This window comes from Chiloscyllium plagiosum, unplaced genomic scaffold (assembly GCF_037043375.1).
Source record: "Chiloscyllium plagiosum isolate Xiang-an unplaced genomic scaffold, Cpla_swu_hap1 HiC_scaffold_28, whole genome shotgun sequence".
NCBI classification, from domain to species: domain Eukaryota; kingdom Metazoa; phylum Chordata; class Chondrichthyes; order Orectolobiformes; family Hemiscylliidae; genus Chiloscyllium; species Chiloscyllium plagiosum.
The window spans coordinates 33,384,464-33,402,364 of NW_028270166.1; the positions used below are offsets into that span (position 1 = coordinate 33,384,464).

The window sequence follows — 17,901 nt, forward strand, 5'->3', positions numbered from 1 at the left end:
TCCAATGCAAGATCTGCAAGCAACAATGTTTTGGTGTGTTCCATTTCACAATCCAACAAAATATGTGCTTAATCTCAAAAAGAGATTCAAATTCCAGAGACAGAGAATACCAGCTTCAGACTTTGAATCTAACAATTGTTGCCTTTAAAAGTAACTGAAAACAGCTTATAAAATTTTTATATAAGTTTTGAATGTGAGCCATGACATGGAGAGAACTCAAAGAAAAAGCCAAGCAGGCTCTTTCCTTAAACTAAGAACACTAGCTGACCAAGCTCATCCCTGAGACTGCAACATTTATAATAGTAATTTGTCAATAAATTATCATTTGACATTTATTTTGTGTGCTGTTCCAAAAATGAGATAATGTTTTTTCAAGGGGTGGACGAGTGAGATAGAGACATCGAAAAGGAAACAGAAATGAAGACAGTACGAGATGACAGTCTGAGAAAGTACAGAGGTGATGGGGAGATTGAGAAAAAGGGGGGACAGAGATTAAAAAAGGGGGCAAGGAACTAAGAGTGTGCAGCAAGGAAAGTGGGGTGGGGGGGGGATGTTGAAAAAAATGGGGATGAGGGAAATAAAGAGGTGGCAGTAAGTGGAGAGACAGAGACATAAGAGAAAAAGGAAATGTCAAAGGGAGAGCCTGAGGGAGAAACTTGTCAAAATAAATGATCAACACAGCAGAATGGTCAAGAACATGTGAAATGTGTTTCACAGTTCTTTCTGTGAAAAGCTGTGCAATTTCATTTGATCTTTTCCTGAATTGTTTGATCAGAACTGCCCATGAAGCCCATCTGACATTCGTGTTTAAGTTAATTTCAGTAACTCATAATCTTCATTAAGTTATCTGGAAAACTGCAATATACATCTCAGTGGCATAACGATGGCCAATTGTTAATCAATATCAGATGAAATATTGTAATACAGTACTGTTTATTAACATTAAATATTCTTAGCCAGGTAAGACCTCCCCACACCTACACATCTCCATCAACCACCCAACAAAACAAGTCTTACATGGTAGTCGTTTTTCCAGCTCCATTATGCCCCAAAAATGAGGTGATTTGGCCCTCATAGAAATTAACGCTAAGTCCATTAATAGCCACCTTCTTCCCATTTCCATAAACCTTCACCAGGTTCTGGATGGACACCCCCAATTTGAGGTGAGTTGGTTCCTGCTCCAGATGGACTGAAAGAATCACAAAAAAGATGTTCTTAAATGTTAATTATACAAAGTTGTCATAAACTCAGTCACACAGCAAACAAGACAAGTTTCAACATTTACTCCTTTTGCTAATTTTAAATTGCCACAAGATTTTCCTTTACTTGACACGTAAAGTGACAGCAATATCAACGTATTTTTTATCTCCCTTACGCTTTCCCTTATTCATATTCTTCTCCAAAATGGGTAGGAGGACCAGGACTACAATTCACCCCAGTTTTGTCTTTAAAAATGGGAGGTGAATTGCTTGTAGTCTAATGATAATGGATAGAATAATGTCCAAGATGGTGATGAATAGCGTACTGTAACGGTAATACCAGTGGTCACATGTTAGAGAACAAAGGATGGAAAACCTACAAGAGAGAGATAAGCAGGAAGTGACACACTTGGGCAGGATAAACAAGGGAATACATCATGAATGGCAGGATCTGAGGATCGGGGGAACTTTCGTGTGCATATCCACCAATCCCTTAAGGCAGTGGGACAGGTAGAGAAAAGTTGTAAAGGCATATTGGATACTTGTCTTTATTAGGAGAAAGTGAGGACTGCAGATGCTGGAGATCAGAGTTGAAGAGTGTGGTGCTGGAGCATCCGAGGAGCAGGAGAACTGACATTTCAAGCATAAGCCGTTCATCAAGAATCAGGCTTGTGGCCCAAGGGGGCTGAAGGTAAATGGGAGGGGGATGGGGCTGGGGAAAGGTAGCTGGGAATGCGTAAGGTTGGTGAAAGTAAGGTTGAAGGTGATAGGTCAGAGAGGATGGATGGGAATGAAAATGGACAAGTAGGATAGTTCAAGAAGGCAGTGTTGAGTTGGAAGGGTGAATCTGGGATAAGGTGGGGGGGGAGGAAATGAAGAAACTGGTGAAATCTACATTGATCCAATATGGTTGGAAGTTCCCAAGGCGGAGGATGAGGCATGGTGAGGATGGTTCTCAACCCACTCTCCACTCCTGGCACCCTCCCCTGCCACCACAAGTAGTGCAAAGTCTGCACACACCTCCCCCCTTACCTCCATGCGAGATCTAGAGGATCCTTCCACATCCAACAGAGATTTACCTGTACTTCCACACATGTCATCTACTGTGTCCATTGCTCCTGATGTAGTCTGCTCTACATAGGGGAGACAGGACACCAACTTGCGGAACGTTTCAGAGAACATCTCTGGGACACGCGCACTAAACAACTCTGCTGCCCTGTGGCCGAACACTTGAACTTTCCCTCCCACTTCAGCAAGGACATGGAAACCCTGGGCCTCCTCCAACGCCAAACCCTAACCGCTTGATGCCTGGAGGAAGAATCCCTCAGTTTCCACCTTGGGACCCTAAAACCACATAGGATCAATATAGATTTAACCAGTTTCCTCGTTTCCCCCCCCCACCTTATCCCAGATCCAACCTTCCAACTCAGCACTGTCCTCTTGAACTGTCCTACTTGTTCATCTTTCTTTCCACCTATCCGCTCCAGTCTCCTCTTCAACCTAGCACCTTGACCCCCACCTTCACCTACCTACTGCATTCGCAGCTACCTTTCCCCCAGCCCACCCCCCTCCCATTTATCTCTCAGCCCCCTTGGGCCACAAGCCTCATTCCTGATGAAGGGCTTATGCTCAAAACATGGATTCTCCAGCTCCTCAGATGCTGCCTGACTGGCTGTGCTTTTCCAGCGCCACACTCTTCGACTGCTTGTCTTTATTAGCCAAGATAAAGAGTTTAAGAGCACGGAGTGATGCTGAAATTGTATAGAACATTGGTTATGCCACAACAAGAGTATAGTATTGTGAGCCATTTTGGAATCACCATTGTGGGAGGGATGTGATTGTGCTGGAGATGGTGCAGGATTTACCAGGATGTACTGGTCTGGAGGTTTTTAATTATGTAAACAGATTTGATAGACTAGATTTGTTTCTCTTGGAGCAGAAAGAAACATCCCCCACTTGTGCAGTATCAATGACCAGATAGGTATAGATTTAATGTAAGAGCTGAAGGTCTAAAGGGGATGTAAAGAAAAACATTTTCACCCAGACAGTGGTACGAATCTGGAGCTCATTGCCTATAAAGGTGATAAAGGAAGAAATCTCCACAACCCTTGAAAAGCATTTAAATGTAAACTTGTGATGCCAAGGCCAACTGCTGGAAAAAGTGATTAGAATAGTTAGGTGAAAAGAAATTCAAAGGACTACAGATGCTGAAAATCAGAAGCAAAAGCAGAAACTGCTGGAAAAACTCAGCAGGTCTGGTAGCATCTTTGGAGAGAAAGCAGTGTAAATATTTTTCGTGCTGAAAATGTGTTGCTGGAAAAGGGCAGCAGGTCAGGCAGCATCAAGGGAACAGGAGAATCGACGTTTCGAGCATAAGCCCTTCTTCAGGAGTGAGGAAAGTTTGTCCAGCAGGCTAAGATAAAAGGTAGGGAGGAGGGACTTGGGGGAGGGGCGTCGGAAATGTGATAGGTGGAAAGAGGTCAAGGTGAGGGTGATAGGTCAGACTGGGTGGAGGCGGAGAGGTCAGGAAGAAGATTGCAGGTTAGGAAGGTGGTGCTGAGTTCGAGGGATTTGACTGAGACAAGGTGGCGGGAGGGGAAATGAGGAAACTGGAGAAATCTGAGTTCATCCCTTGTGGTTGGAGGGTTCCAAGGCGATGCCCTCCACCACATCTCTTCCACTTCCCGCTCCTCCGCCCTTGAGCCCCACCCCTCCAACCACCACCAGGACAGAACCCCACTGGTCCTCACCTACCACCCCACCAATCTCCATGTACAGCGCATCATCTGCCGTCATTTCCGCCACCTCCAAACGGACCCCACCACCAAGGATATATTTCCCTCCCCTCCCCTATCAGCATTCCGTAAAGACCACTCCCTCTGTGACTCCCTTGTCAGATCCACACCCCCCACCAACCCAACCTCCACTCCCGGCACCTTCCCCTGCAACCGCAGGAGGTGCAAGACTTGCGCACACACCTCCCCCCTCACCTCCCTCCAAGGCCCCAAAGGAAACTTCCATATCTGCCACAGATTCACCTGCATCTCCACACACATCATCTATTGCATCCTCTGCACCCGATGTGGCCTCCTCTATATTGGGGAGACAGGCCGCCTACTTGCGGAGCGTTTCAGAGAACACCTCTGGGACACCCGGACCAACCAACCCAACCACTCTGTGGCTCAACACTTCAACTCCCCCTCCCACTCCACCAAGGATATGCAGGTCTTTGGACTCCTCCATCACCAGACCATGGCAGCACGACGGTTGGAGGAAGAGCGCCTCATCTTCCGCCTAGGAACCCTCCAACCACAAGGGATGAACTTGGATTTCACCAGTTTCCTCATTTCCCCTCCCCCCACCTTGTCTCAGTCAAATCCATCGAATTCTGCACCGCCTTCCTAACCTGCAATCTTCTTCCTGACCTCTCCGCCCCCACCCCAGTCTGACCTATCGCCCTCACCTTGACCTCTTTCCACCTATCACATTTCCGACACCCCTCCCCCAACTCCCTAACTTTTATCTTAGCCTGCTGGACAAACTTTCCTCATTCCTGAAGAAGGGCTTATGCCCGAAACGTCGATTCTCCTGTTCCCTGGATGCTGCCTGACCTGCTGCGCTTTTCCAGCAACACATTTTCAGCTCTGATCTCCAGCATCTGCAGCCCTCACTTTCTCCTTAAATATTTTTCGTCCAGTTCTGAAGAAGAATAGTTAGTGCTTGTTTTTGACCAGCGTAGATTGGAAGGGGCCTTTTTTCCTTGCTGTAGACTATATGTATAGTAGAGATTAGCATTATGTGTAGTGACACTAAAAAAGGTTCGCAAAAACCAACAAGAGTCAGATGGGAGGAACCATTAGGGACACGTATTACAAAAACATGGGGGTTTGAGCCTAAGATAGAAACCTCTTCAAAGTGCAGGATAGAGCCATGTCCCAAACCTCACGTCAGCTCAAACCAGGAAGACAGACGAACGAGGACAATTATCAACTGATGGTGTACATTCACTGTCTATGGAAAACTCAAAGTGCTCAGAAAAATAATCACTGGCAATTATGTAAGAAGCAATTCCACAAAGTTATCAAACAGCATTGGGTTTGTATGTCAAAGAGCAGAAAGCACCATGTTAGTACATTCCTGTTGTTAGTTGAGTATATTTCTGATAAAATCCTCATGCCACAGTGGGCAGAAGGGACCACTGCAGATCTGCAATAATTACAGACATTCAATGGATATTTCATCCCAAAATGGAATCTTGTAAATCGAGGAAGTATGATTTAATCAGAGATCCTCGAGGTCATGGGAATCCTGAAGGACCTGTACAGACATCTCAATATTGAGCATTCAAAGTTGATTCACAATTTGGTCATCAGTAGTATCTCCGATGATAAAGTTATTAGACTTTTGACCAGCTCAGTCAACAATATGGGTCAGTAACTATATGGGTAACAATATGGGTAAGCAAGCTTTTGGATAAAACAGTTAATTGGAATATAATGTGGCCACATACTGGCAAGACAAACGTAAAATACTGGAATACTGATACTAAAAATCCAAATTTAAAAACAGAAAATGCTAGAAGTATTTAGCAAGTCTAGTGGCATCTGTAGAGAGAGAAATTTACCATTTCAGGTCAATGATCTTTCAGATTGCTGGCAATCTTAAAATGATTGAAGACACGAAAATAAGCTGAAATGGTAGGACTGGGTTACTCACCTTTATTAGTGCTGCTGTTACCAGGGAATTCAAACAAATCCTCTTTACAATAGAACTCTCCACACCAGTAACTCCTGAGGACGGGGAAATACCAGGGTTTGGGAACTCCATATTGACCTACAAGAAAAAATATCCAATAATAGGTGATCAGAATCATCCGCCTGCTCAGCATCCAGGGTGGCTCAGTGGTCAGCACTGCTGCCTCACAGCCCCAGGGACCCAGGTTCGATTCCAACCTTGGTCGACTGTGTGTGGTTTGCACATTCTCCCAGTGTCTGTGTGGGTTTCCTCCAGGTGCTCTGGTTTCCTCCCACAGTCCAAAGATGTGCAGGTTAGGTGAATTGGCCAAGCTAAATTGCCCATAGTGTTAGGTGCATTAGTCAGGGGTGAATGTTAGGGAATGGGTCTGGGTGGGTTGCTCTTCAGAGGGTCGATGTGGACTTGTTGGGCCGAAGGGCCTGTTTCCACACTGTAGGGAATCGAATCTAATCATCCAATACTTTCTTTCAGACAGCATTTCATGCGCAGAAAGACACCTCAAATAAACTTTGCAATCGGGAGACACATTTTTCCAAAATCAAGACTTGGAAAATGCAGAAGGATTGGGGAGAATAAAGATGGTGAATGAATCAAAGAGAAGGAGTCTCGTTGATGAACTTTGAAAGTAGAAAGAACAAGAAAGTAGGAAATGTGTCAGAAGGAAAATGCATTTCATTGTAAATTGCACATCTGTCAATGAATTGCTGTTGAAGTGCAGTCAATGTTTATCTGTAGGTAAACCATGTCCAATTTCCATGCTATAAAGTCCCTCAACACACAAGTTGGATGACCCAGTCAATAGTTATTTTGATGGCACTAGTTGAGGGATGAATGTTAGTCATGGAATCAAGATAACTCCCTGTCCTGCAAATTATGCAGCAGATTCTATCATACTCATTTAAATGGTAAACAATGCCTCAATTTAACGTTTCGTCTGAAAAACATTTCCAACGAAACACCCAAAGTGCTATGTTGATACATCAACCTAGATTACAGGCTCAAAGACCTAAAATAGGGTTTTACCAGAATCTTTTGCCTCAGAGAAACAGGATATCACAAAAGACCAGAGGACAATGGCCAAAGAACCAGCTGCCAATTGTGGAGTGTGGGACCATGAATGAATTAATAGGAGAGAGGAGTTAAGCCATCAGGGAATAATGAGAAATCGGGAGAGTTAGAACGTAAATTCAGAATGTGTAACCAGGAGTCTGAAGTAGGAGATCTCTAAACTAGGGAGAAGCATCGATATGGGCAGACTTGCAGAAGAGGACAAAAACTGGCTAGTCAATTAATTCTCCAATATAATCAACAATGTGACATCCAAGGGAATGTGAACCAATAGCACAGTAGATTTATGTTCTATTGCCGCTTTTCACATTTTTCAAAAAAACTGCCTCTTCTTGAGATTTGGTTGACACGTATTGCTTACTTTCATGTAAGAACCTATATATTTGTGAGTTGGAAGGGTAATTAGCTATAGGGCAATCTTGGACTAGCCTGATTAGTTCTAAGTTAATGCTTTTACTTGCACCTTCTAGCAGCAGCAGTCAACAGATCACTGGAAACCCAGCTGATCATCTTTATCTCTAAGCCCAGGAGAAGGCAATAAATAACAGCTTTCTGAAAGCCACACAATTGAAAGTGGCTAATTCAATGTGAAGAAACACAGGTCGGCCTGATCTGTACACCTCAAATAATGCACTGTACAATGTATTTCAGACTCAAGCAATCAGAAAAGCTTCTCTAAGTGAAGCATTTTGAAATCAATGTTCATTCATCCTAAAGGTAAACAAACTTATGAGATTTACTTGAAAATATGTTTTTTTTCAGTCCCACAAGATCAATGGAACATTTGCATCACACTTTTGCCAGAACATTACTTGATAAAAGTAAATAATTACCTGGAAACACTGCTTCAATATACCATGCTGCAAGGCCATATATGAGAGCATCAAACACCATGAGGATGATTGAAGTTGTAAAATTGTATGCATCGCCCTCTACAGGGCTGGAGACCAGGTTAAACCACTGGATACCAATTCCTTGCTCCTCGTAGAGAGAGAAATATTCACATCCAAAACCAAACGCAACTGGAGATAACAGACTCTGTGAGAAAAATTACAAGAGACTTCAAAAACCACTGAATGCAAGTTTTAATCCCATGAGCATTAGGAAACTCTTGATAAAACATGAAAATGTGGAATGTTGGAAAATGTCTCATTTCATGGTACCTATGTCTTAGGTGCAAGACTTTTTATAAGAATTGAAGTCTTTACATGCAATGTATGGTTTGAGGGGATGATAAACAGACCAAAAGTAATTACAATGCAAAGGATGCAAAGGTATGCATTCAATAAAAACAGAGCTCGATATGGGAGAACCTTAAACAACGTATTTCAGAGTTTTGTGTTGAAGACAAAATGTCCACAATCTTCTTGGTAAGGGTTTTAGTTCTTCACATGGCTTCCCTGAACAAAAGGGAACATTTAGGAATTGAAGTTAATTAGCTGAAATCTATATCCTAGATATTCCATGTGTGTCACATTGCCATGAGGATGGGTTGCGGAGATATATTTTTTTGTTTCACATTTATGTGAGACTTCTGAGTAACAGAATCAATCGTTTGGAGTTTGAGAGCAGCTTTGAGCCGAGCAGAGAGAGAACTGTTTTCTAATCAATCCTCCAGTTCTGAGCCTTGGAAGAACATAATGGGAGTAGATTACTCAAGAGACAATATGGGGTAGAACTTTAATCTGCTGGGTTTCTGCCCTAGGTAAGTTCGGCCTCAGGTTTTGACAGCAAGTGTGGGTAATGCACCTGGAGACATTTTGGTGAATTTTATTAAGACCTTACAGAATTCTTGGCAGCTGAGAACTAAAAAGTTTCATTCAGGGTAAAACAAAGGCCAAAAGAAAAAGAATCCCAGGGAGATAATGTTATCTTTTTTGAAAACAGGCACACTCACTCCCTTTGAAGCAGAAAAACGTGTGACTTATTTTTGTTTTCTTTAGGCTTTGCCAGGGTCTGGAAGCTCACTGTTGGAGCAACCAGTTTTCAGTCAAACAGGTCTGGCATTTCTTAAATGGCATTGTAGCGGAGGGCACAAAAGATCATCAAGGTTCATGTTACATGGTAGCCAGTGGGCAATTGACTGATGAGTATTACCATCTTTTGCTTTAAGTTGGGTCAGTAGTTTAAACTGAGAAGCTGAGAATCTGTATTACTCTATTAAATTAATAACTAAAATCAGATGAGATGAAACAAAACTAAAAATATCAAGTAAATTAAAAACTTTAATTAACTTTAATTAAGTATATTAAATAAGGTTAATTAGGGAGGGCAGGGCTGGTAGCGTATTATTACTGCTCTGCGTGGGAGTTGGTGGAGACCAATGAGATCTTGAGTTACCAAATCTGCAAAGTGTCTGTGACCTAAGGAACCTCAACTGAAACAGGAGTTTCATTTCACCTGCTTAAAACTGGTTGACATTTAATGGGGACTATTTTCAGAAAGCCCTACTGAATTAGGTGCTAGCAACATGTCTTCCCTGGGATCAAGGAGCCTGAGTGCAGATGTCCCTCTTCAGAGGCCAGATGCGCTACTGACTGGTAGCACCACCAGACAGATGGCTGCTGATGCCAGTAATAAACCCTCCCGAGGCCTAGAATCATAAAGGAACCCAGGCTACATATTAGTGATGGCAGTAGTTGGGGTTATGAGAAGTGAGTCCAAAGTAACAGCTTGGGCTTATAACATCAGCTTCCTCAATCAGTTCCTGATTAAACATGATATCCCCCTGGGAACTTTGCATGGATTTAGTCATTATTCTTCCACTCAAAAAAGCCTTCTGCTGGATTAATATCAGTGAAGATGGAATGAGGCCCTTACATGAGCATTAATACTAACTTAATGGCCTGAATTGGTGGTGGGAGAGGAAGGCTACAGTGTGACTTTCTGCCATAGACTCAATCAAGGTGGGTACAGAAACTTGACAGGTTTCTCCTGGCCACTCTCCAACCTCTTTCCCCACCACCAACTTGTTACAGAAGTGGCTATTAAAGAAGTTTCTCTTCCCACAAACTCCCTGATACACCAATTTTTTTCCAGTATTTTCTGTTTATTTCAGATTTCCAGCATCCAATGTAATGTGCACGTTGCTGGATGGACCAACAGTTATTGTCCATCTCTAGCTGCCTTTGAGAAGATGGTGATGAACTGCCTTTTGAACCAATGCACTCCATAGGTGTAGGTACACCCACAGCGCTGTTAAGGAGGGTGTACCAGAATTTTGAACCAGCAAAACTTCAGGAACAGCGACATATTTCCAAGTTAGGATGGTGAGTGACATGGAAGACATCTTGCAAGGGAATGTCAAGGGGTGATGGTTAGAGTTTCCCTTGTTGGAACTAGTCATTGCCTGGCACTTATGTGGAGTGAATGTTACTTACCACTTCTCAATGCAATCCTGGTTATTTTCCAGGCTTTGCTACATTTGGATACTGACTGCTTCAGTGTCTATAGAGTCATGAATGGTGCTATTGTGCAATTAACAGTGAATATCAATATTTTGGAACTTATGACAGAGGGTAGGTCATTGATTAAGTAGCTGAGGATGGGGGCACTACCCTGAGGAACACCTGTAGAGAGGACTTGGAGCTGGTATGACTGACTTCCAATAGCTACAATCATCATGCATGCGCGCGCGCACACACACACACACGTCCATGCCACACCCACGCACTCAATTATTGCTAGAACTTGATATCACATTCGGTCAAATGCAGTCTTGATGTTAAAGGCAGGTGCTGTCATCTCACCTCTGGAATTACGTGGGTGGCACAGTGGTTAGCACTGCTGCCTCACAGCGCCAGAGACCCGGGTTCAATTCCCGCCTCAGGCGACTGACTGTGTGGAGTTTGCACGTTCTCCCTGTGTCGGCGTGGGTTTCTTTCGGGTGCTCCGGTTTCCTCCCACAGTCCAAAAATGTGCAGGTCAGGTGAATTGGCCACGCTAAATTGCCCGTAGTGTTAGGTAAGGGGTAAATGTAGGGGTATGGGTGGGTTGCGCTTCGGCAGGGTGGTGTGGACTTGTTGGGCCGAAGGGCCTATTTCCACACTGTAATGTAATCTAATCTAAATCTAATTAAGCTATTTTGTGCATGTTTGAACCAAGGCTGTAATAAGGTCAGGATCTGAGTTCCATGGCAGAATCCAAACAGAGTGTCAGTGAACAGGTTATTGCTAAGCAAGTGTTGTTCGATAGCATCGTTGATGATACCTTCCACCACTTGACTGTTCATCAAACGTGAAATGATGAGACAGCAATTGGCATGATTAGAATTATCCTGCCTTTTCCGTATAGGATATACTTGGGCAACATTTCACAATGCCACTATCGTATCTGTATGGAACAGCTTGGCTAGGAGAGCAGCAATTAGAGTCCTTATCTTCAGTATTATCTTGCTTTTGTATGTTTAGTGAGACAACTGCTGGAGAACTTTGTAAAGTTCTTCAAACTCAGAAGGTACATTAATCTTAATAGGGGTTCAATGAATGTTCATTCATTGATTCTAGAAATCAGAGGGGTTTTCTGTGAGGACAGCTTTAGTAGAATGGGCCTATATTCTCTGGAATTAAGAAGACATGAAAGGTGATCTAATTGAAAAATAAAGATTGAGAGTGTGGACAGGGTTGATGGGGAGAACTGCTTCTTCTGGCTGAAGGATGGAGAACTAAGTGCCAGTTTATATTGTCACACTCTGATCAGTCTCCAATTAAACCTGTGCTTCCACAGCAAGTTGCGAATTGGAAGACGAGCAAACTCCTGAGGGGAAAAAGGAAACTAGAACAGCATCTCCATTGCGTTATTTCCTCTTTTCTCCAGAAGGGGATGTCAGAGGACCCTGTTCTGTCCTCACCCTCAGGAGACATTCATCTCAGGCTAGATAATGGGGGCCTGGCATCATATACACAAAAAAACCCTGAGATTTATTTGTTTACCATCATATCCGTGGTAGACAAGATATTCCAAAACATTCCAACACAAAGCCGTTTAGTTTGTTCCATGTTTATGCTCATCGATTTGCAGAATTTTAGGCAATACAATTAATTGTGACTAGTATATCAAGTACTTAATCCTTAGAGGAAAATATTCAGTCTACTTAGCCTCCTCCCAGTGACCTCAAACGCCTTTGAGACTGTAGATGTTGGTTGGAAACAGCTGCATCTTTGACTACTCTTTAAAACATGTTTCTTTTAACTTGCATTGATATGGATATTCTCCAGTTATGTGATACTGCTACCATCACTGAAGTAATTGACTCCTGACTCCTAACTCCTAACAGTGATATAATGCCACCCTACACCAAGGAGTGTTATAGCACAGAACATCAAAAGTTAGATGTCCAGAGCTTTGAATTTAAAATGGAAAGGTTACAAAACAGGAAACCCAAGGTTTAAAAGTAGAAAATCTGTTTATTATGCAATCAGCTGGCAGTTATGCCAAAGACCTAGGACATATGTTGGAGTTACAGTAAATTGTGCAATACAGATTCAGTTTCAAATATTGTTCTCAACAAATTTGAAAATTTAGAAAATGAATATCATGGAAAAAATTGGCCAAAAGGAGGTATTAAAATGGCTTGGTGTACTTCAAGTTGATAAAAAACTAGTAATGGAAGGGTGCATCTGCAGATGCTGAAGAACGTTAGGCAGGAAATGTCAGTGGCACGCCCAAATTTCCCAACTACATTTAGGTGGTGGTGGAGGAAATTGCAAATGTGATATCCTTAGCCAGAAAACAGGTGTAAGATTAACATCTTCTGCAGTTGCTAGAATTAAATAACTGTAATCCTAGATAAAATGAAGTCATTTGGAGAAGTGCAGATTAATTAAGGGAAATCTTCAGGAACCTGGAGACAACTGGAAAATCCCCAGTAGGTTCTTAATGAGCTGTGCCAGCTGCCATGGTCCGATTGGTGATTCTGCTGCCACCCATCCTACCTCTAAGTATGGATTGGTGAAATCAGTGAACTGGCACACTGACCAGCATGGCTGATTTTAGCAGTAATCCAACCTATGCTGGATGCAGCATAGTTCCCATAGTTTTCCAACTTGGAAATCCAAGTTCCCATAGTCTGATTACCTAGCTCAATTTGATCCACCACTGTCTGAGATTAGGTTTGTATAGCAGCTTTTCATATTATTCCAATTTTTTGAAACAATAGCAATTCTTAACTTATTAATATTTGTATTTGGCAGTCAGCTTTCCAATCATTACATACTACTTGAATTGACCTCCCTTTTTAGTTCTGATGCAAAATCTCTCCCCTGGTTTAATCCACTCTTTCTAAACTATAGAGTCTCAGTCTCCCCATCCTCTACAATCTTCAGCTTTTTGGATCCCATTTTTGTTGACAGAAATTATTGCTTTTTGATGTACTTCACTGTGCTTTGGTTAGGTATTTCACTTGAAATAAATGCAATAAAAAAGCATAGAGGTAAAACCCAGCTCCTTTCTGTATACTACCCCAAACCAAGCAATCCAGTAGAACACAACTGAGTCAAATCTTTGGCTAGCTTCAGTGCAATTATTGAGTGGAAATTTAGAACAGGAGCCTAGCGACTGAATAGCCTGTGAATTGGTTCACTTTTTTCCTGTGTTCAATACAAGACCATTTCCTCATCGCTCTCAATAAGATGATTAAATTGGGATGGAGGCAACATTGATGGAAATTGCTCACCATGTATTCAGCAATCCAATTTATTTCCAGATACAGTGAGTCATGTCATTTATTATTTAATACCCATTAGACATAGCTCTGTTCTGATATTTGCAGGTATTTTCAGTACACCCAGCCTAATTATGTATACAGCTGAAAAATGAATTAGAGGGTGAGACTTTCATTCCCTCTTTGATCTTCTTTAATCTTAAACTGATGGGATCAAAATTTTCTGTGGCTTCTGGTTTTAAAGGCCTCATATTTAAAGAGTACAATCTCATTCCAATTTCGGCTAAAATACCCTAAATGTATGTGTAAACAGTATTCTTACTTAGCAGGAATGCATTACATCTGAGGAGAAATCGATAATTTCCATACCTTTACAACTCTTGAGGTTTGGACTGAGACAGAGTTGGATTGAAGTAAACAGAGTTTTATGTCCTATTTCACTATGCTATACCTGATGCTGGAATGTTTGATGTGACTGTGTACTCCCATTCCAGATTTACTTTACCAGCTTGACTACTATCCCATATATGACCAACTGTCCTCTGTCCCAATCAAACTTCCCTCCATGTGCACTGCTTTCAGTTCCTTTCTACACTTTACAGACTTCCATAAACTAAGCTAGTTAGTGCTGCAGGCTTCACATAAAAGCAAATTACTGCAGATGCTACCAAATAAAAACAAAGTGCTGAAGTAACTCAGTAGGTCTGGCAGCATCTGTGGACAGAGCAACAAAAAGTTATCATTTCAAGTCCACTAGGACTCAAAATGAAGTTGTTAAGAGGAGTCATAGTGGACTTGAAGCATTAGCTCTGTCCCTCTCTCCATAGATACGAGGCCAGCGGAATTTCTCAAGCCATATGAGCTTTTGTTTTAGTGCTGAAGAGCCCTACCCAAAGTTTGACCATGATAACCTACTTTCTCTGACTTCAACAGAGTGCATTGTCAACATTTGTTTTGTTTACTTCAGAATGAACAATATTTGAATTCATCCAGTAACTACAATTGCGGGAGCCATTCTGGATCTTGCCAACGATAACCATTAAACTCACCACAAATATTTGGAGTGGGAAAGTGACCGAGTTTCTCCATGCCACACACAGGACAAATGGAAGGTAGAGGGAGAAGTAAATGATTCCGCCACAAGCGGCTGCTAGGTTTGCACCAGAGAAGAACGTGCTGATCAGGAAACACAGCATGATGGTGGAAACAGCAAAGGTTGCAAGGAATACAAATACAACAGAGGGACTGCTGTACGGGAGAATCTCTCCTTTCTGTAACAAAAGAGAAAAGAAATATAATTCTTTGTTCTGAACATTCTGTACAGGTTTGAAGATCTCACTGGAACATAAAAAACTTTTACCCGACATAATGCACAGATATTGGATGTTTTCCCAGTTGTTAGTCTAGAACCAGGGGATATACTCTAAAATAAGCAGTAAGCTATTTAGGACTGAATTAAGGAGGAGCCTCTTCACTCAAGGCAGTGAATCTTTGTATTTCTCTATCACATAGGGCTGCGGACGCTCATTCATTGAGCTGGTTCTAGAAAGAAATCAATAGATTTCTGGAGACCATTGCTTTCAGGAGACACAAGGTTTGTGTGGAAAGGTGGTTTTGAGGTAGATGATCAGCCATGATTGACTGAATGTTGGAGAAGGTGTGATGCACTGAATTGCCTACTCACAATTCTATATTCCTGTTCAGGACAAGCTCACTGATCTTTTATTGTGTACACAAAATGTCTTTGTGAATTGTTTATTTTCTCTTTGAGATTATTATTATTTAAGTTTCAAATAAAAGATGATGACATCCCACTAAGTATGATGTTGCAGTAACAAAAAGCCAAATAGCATAGCTGGAATCAAACACAGATTTAAAATAAAAAGAGATCGGATTGTGGAAATTGAACATTTTGTTATCTGTTTACTTTGCCAGTTACTACACGCAAACTAATTACTCCAGATGTGTCCAGAGCTTCCACTATCATTGTACAAATAGTCAGCTGGAAAACCACAAATCACATTACTTCAAAAAACCTCATGAAAATACAGAGCTGTTCTGTTTGTGTCAGGAAGTGTCCCTTTCATCCCCCTTCCTCTTTTATTTACAGAAAGTGGGCATCACTAATCTCCACCCATCACTGGTTACACTGACATTTATTGAGCGACCTTCTTAAATAAATACAGCCCATGTGTACACCCATAATGCTGTTAGGGAGGGAGTTCCATGATTGTGACCCAATGACAGGAACGGTGATATATTTCCAAGTCACAGTAGTGTGGGGCTTGGAGGGAAACTTGCAGAAGGTGGTGCCCCAGCATCTGCTACCTTTGTCTTTCTCGGTGATAGGATTGGAAGGTGCTGTCAAAGGAACATTTGTGATTTACTGTAGTACATCTTATATATGACACACATGCTGCCACTGTGTGTTAGTTAGGAGAAAGTGAGGACTGCAGATGCTGGAGATCAGGGCTGAAAATGTGTTGCTGGAAAAGCGCAGCAGGTCAGGCAGCATCCAAGGAGCAGGAGAATCGACGTTTTGGGCATGAGCCCTTCTTCAGGAATGAGGAAATTGTGCCAAGCAGGCTAAGATAAAAGGTAGGGAGAAGGGGCTTGGGGGAGGGGCGTTGGAAATGCGATAGGTGGAAGGAGGTTAAGGTGAGAGTGAAAGGCCGGAGTGGGGGTGGGGGCAGAGAGGTCAGGAAGAAGATTGCAGGTTAGGAAGGTGGTGCTGGGTTCGAGGGTTGGGACTGAGACAAGGGCGGGGGGGGAGGAAGGGAAATGAGGAAACTGGAGAAATCAGAGTTCATCCCTTGTGGTTGGAGGGTTCCCAGGCAGAAGATGAGGCGCTCTTCCTCCAGCCGTCGTGTTTGCTATGGTCTGGCGATGGAGGAATCCAAGGGCCTGCATGTCCTTGGTGGAGTGGGAGGGGGAGTTAAAGTGTTGAGCCACGGGGTGGTTGGGTTGGTTGGTCCGGGTGTCCCAGAGGTGTTCTCTGAAACGTTCCGCAAGTAGGTGGCCTGTCTCCCCAATATAGCAGAGGCCGCATCGGATGCAGCGGATGCAGTAAATGATGTGTGTGGAGGTGTAGGTGAATTTGTGGCAGATATGGAAGGATCCCTTGAGACCTTGGAGGGAAGTAAGGGGGAAGGTGTGGGCGCAAGTTTTGCATTTCTTGCGGTTGCAGGGGAAGGTGCCGGGAGTGGAGGTTGGGTTGGTGGGGGGGTGTGGACCTGACGAGGGAGTCACGGAGGGAGTGGTCTTTTCGGAACGCTGATAGGGGAGGGGAGGGAAATATATCCCTGGTGGTGGGGTCCGTTTGGAGGTGGCGGAAATGACGACGGATGATACGATGTAAATGGAGGTTGGTGGGGTGGTAGGTGAGGACCAGTGGGGTTCTGTCCTGGTGGCGATTGGAGGGGCGGAGCTCAAGGGTGGAGGAGCAGGAAGTGGAGGAGATGTGGTGGAGAGCATCGTCGACAACGTCTGGGGGGAAATTGCGGTCTTTGAAGAAGGAGGCCATCTGGGTTGTACGGTTTTGGAACTGGTCCTCCTGGGAGCCAATGCGGCGGAGACGAAGGAATTGGGAATATGGGATGGCATTTTTACAGGGGGCAGGGTGGGAGGAGGTGTAGTCTAGGTAGCTGTGGGAGTCGGTCGGTTTATAGTAAATGTCCGTGTTGATTCTGTCATCCGAGATAGAAATGGAGAGGTCTAGGAAGGGGAGGGAGGAGTCTGAGACTGTCCAGGTAAATTTAAGGTCGGGGTGGAAGGTGTTAGTAAAGTGGATGAACTGTTCAACCTCCTCGTGGGAGCATGAGGCAGCGCCGAAACAGTCATCAATGTAGCGGAGGAAAAGGTGGGGGGTAGTGCCAGTGTAGCTGCGGAAGATGGACTGTTCCACATATCCTATGAAGAGGCAGGCATAGCTGGGGCCCATGCGAGTGCTCATGGTTAGTGTGTTAGTTGTCAAGGAAGTGAATGTTGATGGCGGTGGATGGGGAATTTATTTTATCTCCTACTCTCCAGAAAATGCCTGCTTGTATCTGCCAAAACATCTATGACATTTTCATCCTGCCTAAAGGGTAAACCCGGACGATGGAGCTGAGTTCAGGAATGTGGACTGTTTACTTCCCCGCCCCATAACATTTGGGTATTGAAGTGAATTATAACAGCCCAGCTGGGATCAGCTAACTCTGAACAGAACTGAAACTGAAC

General features: G+C 43.2%; 1 protein-coding gene across 2 annotated transcripts in view; it reads right to left on the reverse strand.

The window, feature by feature from the left end:
• Positions 1 to 17,901, reverse strand: part of LOC122565247 (phospholipid-transporting ATPase ABCA1-like) — a 181,281-nt gene that overhangs the window by 70,377 nt on the left and 93,003 nt on the right. For both annotated transcript variants that reach the window (XM_043721019.2, XM_043721016.2), the window contains exons 16-19: positions 14,733 to 14,954; positions 7,856 to 8,060; positions 5,916 to 6,032; positions 1,018 to 1,189 (exon numbers count right to left, since the gene is read on the reverse strand). In XM_043721019.2, coding sequence (XP_043576954.2) covers positions 1,018 to 1,189; positions 5,916 to 6,032; positions 7,856 to 8,060; positions 14,733 to 14,954 — 716 coding nt within the window. The remainder of the gene's footprint in view (positions 1 to 1,017; positions 1,190 to 5,915; positions 6,033 to 7,855; positions 8,061 to 14,732; positions 14,955 to 17,901) is intronic.